General features: G+C 40.3%; 1 protein-coding gene across 1 annotated transcript; it reads right to left on the bottom strand.

Annotated features, from left to right (window-relative positions):
• Positions 1-735: 735 nt before the first annotated feature.
• On the bottom strand, positions 736-1,415 carry LOC101699042 (interferon beta). Its single transcript, XM_004838347.3, has one exon. The coding sequence runs from the start codon at positions 1,298-1,300 to the stop codon at positions 737-739; it is 564 nt and encodes a 187-aa protein (XP_004838404.1). The 5' UTR covers positions 1,301-1,415; the 3' UTR covers position 736.
• Positions 1,416-1,906: the final 491 nt, after the last annotated feature.

Here is a 1,906-nt window from a genome sequence, read left to right as displayed (position 1 = left end):
TAAGAAACCCACACATCTTGGCTATGCCATGAAGAGAAAAATAAAGCCACTTAATAAGTGTAAGAGAAGAGCCTGGGACTTCTTATCCCTAGGCTTGGAGTCAAAGCTATATTTTAAAATCCTTTGAAAAGAGTGCATCTCTCAAATAACCAAAAAGGGTTTAGAGTGAATGCAAGAGCTAACTTACTCCTTTGACTACCTGGAGAGTCAGCCAAGTTCTATCTTTATTACCAGAGAGCCTGAAGCACAAAGTAGGAGTAGTGGGCACCCCAAGTTCTAGTCCCAGGAACACTGGCTTGCCCCTTCACTTCCAATCCCATACAGTTCATGTCACTTTGATTTACCTAGAAGGTTAAGTTCCCTTATTATCTCTTACCTTGTGTTTTACATGTGGCTTCCTTGAATTTTAAATTCCTCAAAGGCAGGGCCCAGAAACTGTACTACTTTGCAGGCATATATTTAATAAAGAACATCTAATAGCTGCTCAGCAATTGTTAACATCAATGGCCACATAAACCAAGTTGAAAGGAAAACTCCCATTCTGACGTTATGTCATAAATAATTTACTTTCCAAGGTAAAAATTTAAATAAAGAATACAAATAACTTAATTCATAAATTAATAAATGGTTTCAGCTCTTCTACTGTCCTTTCCCATGCAGTCCATTTGTTGTCAGTCACTTCATGAAAATTTCCTGAAGGCATTGTCCTGTCCCAGTGGCACAGCCTGGCCTATCTTCAGTCTTGGAAATAATCTGTAAGTCTGTTAATGAAGGAAAAGTTCCTGGAGAGTTCTACCTGGACTACTGTCCAGGCACAAATGCTGTTGTCCTTGGCCTTCATGTGCCTCCTGATCCTCCAATAATACCCCTTCAGGCGTGGAATGATCATGGTGTCCTCCCAGGTAATGTCCTTCTTCTCCAGTATTTCCTGCAGGAGTGTCTTCAGACTGTCCATCTGCTGATGGAGTTCAACAAGGAGGTTCTCAACAATGGTCTCATTCCATACAGTGTTAGAGAAATTTTTTCTGACAATATCCAAGATATTCTGGAGCATCTCCTGGATGACAAGAGCAGCATTCTCCTTCCGGAAGTGCTGTGGTTGCTTGATCTCCTCAGGGAATTTGAAATCCATCCTGTCCTTGAGGCAATATTCAGGTTTTCCTTTCAACTGCTTCAAAAGCTCCCCACAGGCCAAACTGCTGCTGCGTTGTTGGGCTTGAAGCAATTTGTAGCTTAAGGAAAGAGATATGGTAGAGAAGGACAACAGGAGAGCGATTTGGAGGATACACCTGTTGGCCATGATGAAAACCAGAATGGTGTTGTCTGTTACCCACACGATGGAGCAAAATCTCCAAAGTCTGCAGTGAGTGTCTTTCCTCCATGGGTATGGGCCATTTATATGGAATGGTCCTCTATGTTTCACAGGAATTTCCCACTTTCAGTTCTCCCTTTCAGTTTTCCTATGTCACTTAACTACATTTTACATTTTAACATCTAACATTTTAAAGCTCCTATTTTATAAAATATATATGAGGGCAAAGATACACAAGCTGTGAGAATTTCTAATGTTTTGTAAAGTTTTGGTAATTGCTAAAGAAAAAGGAGAGAAAAGGACCTGGGAGAAAGCAAAGGAAATCAGAGGACTTGAAAACCAAAGAGCCCACAAATAGCTAAGAGGTATTAACTGAAAAGCCAATCACAGGACAGCAGATGACTCTAGGTACAGTTTTTCCCATTGCAAAAGTAGATTATGTGTGAGGTTCTTTGAAAATTCAGAGAGTCCTTGGAATGGTGTAGGGTATGAAGCATTTTGAAACCAACCAGCCATGACTTTCTCTGGGAATAGGTTACTACACTGAGAAGAAACTGTTACAGATGGAATAAAATTTGAGCAGAATAGAAGTAA

The sequence above is a fragment of the Heterocephalus glaber genome, unplaced genomic scaffold, assembly GCF_053883595.1.
Source record: "Heterocephalus glaber isolate CG9 unplaced genomic scaffold, H.glaber_assembly_v1.0 deba00001481, whole genome shotgun sequence".
Lineage (NCBI taxonomy): Eukaryota > Metazoa > Chordata > Mammalia > Rodentia > Bathyergidae > Heterocephalus > Heterocephalus glaber.
Note: the sequence above shows the minus strand (reverse complement) of the source record. Positions and strands in the feature narration are given on the sequence as shown.

What these genes read in the sequence shown, in the direction of transcription:
- LOC101699042 (XM_004838347.3), bottom strand. Translation starts at nt 1,300, where the DNA reads ATGGCCAACAGGTGTATCCTCCAAATCGCTCTCCTGTTGTCCTTCTCT.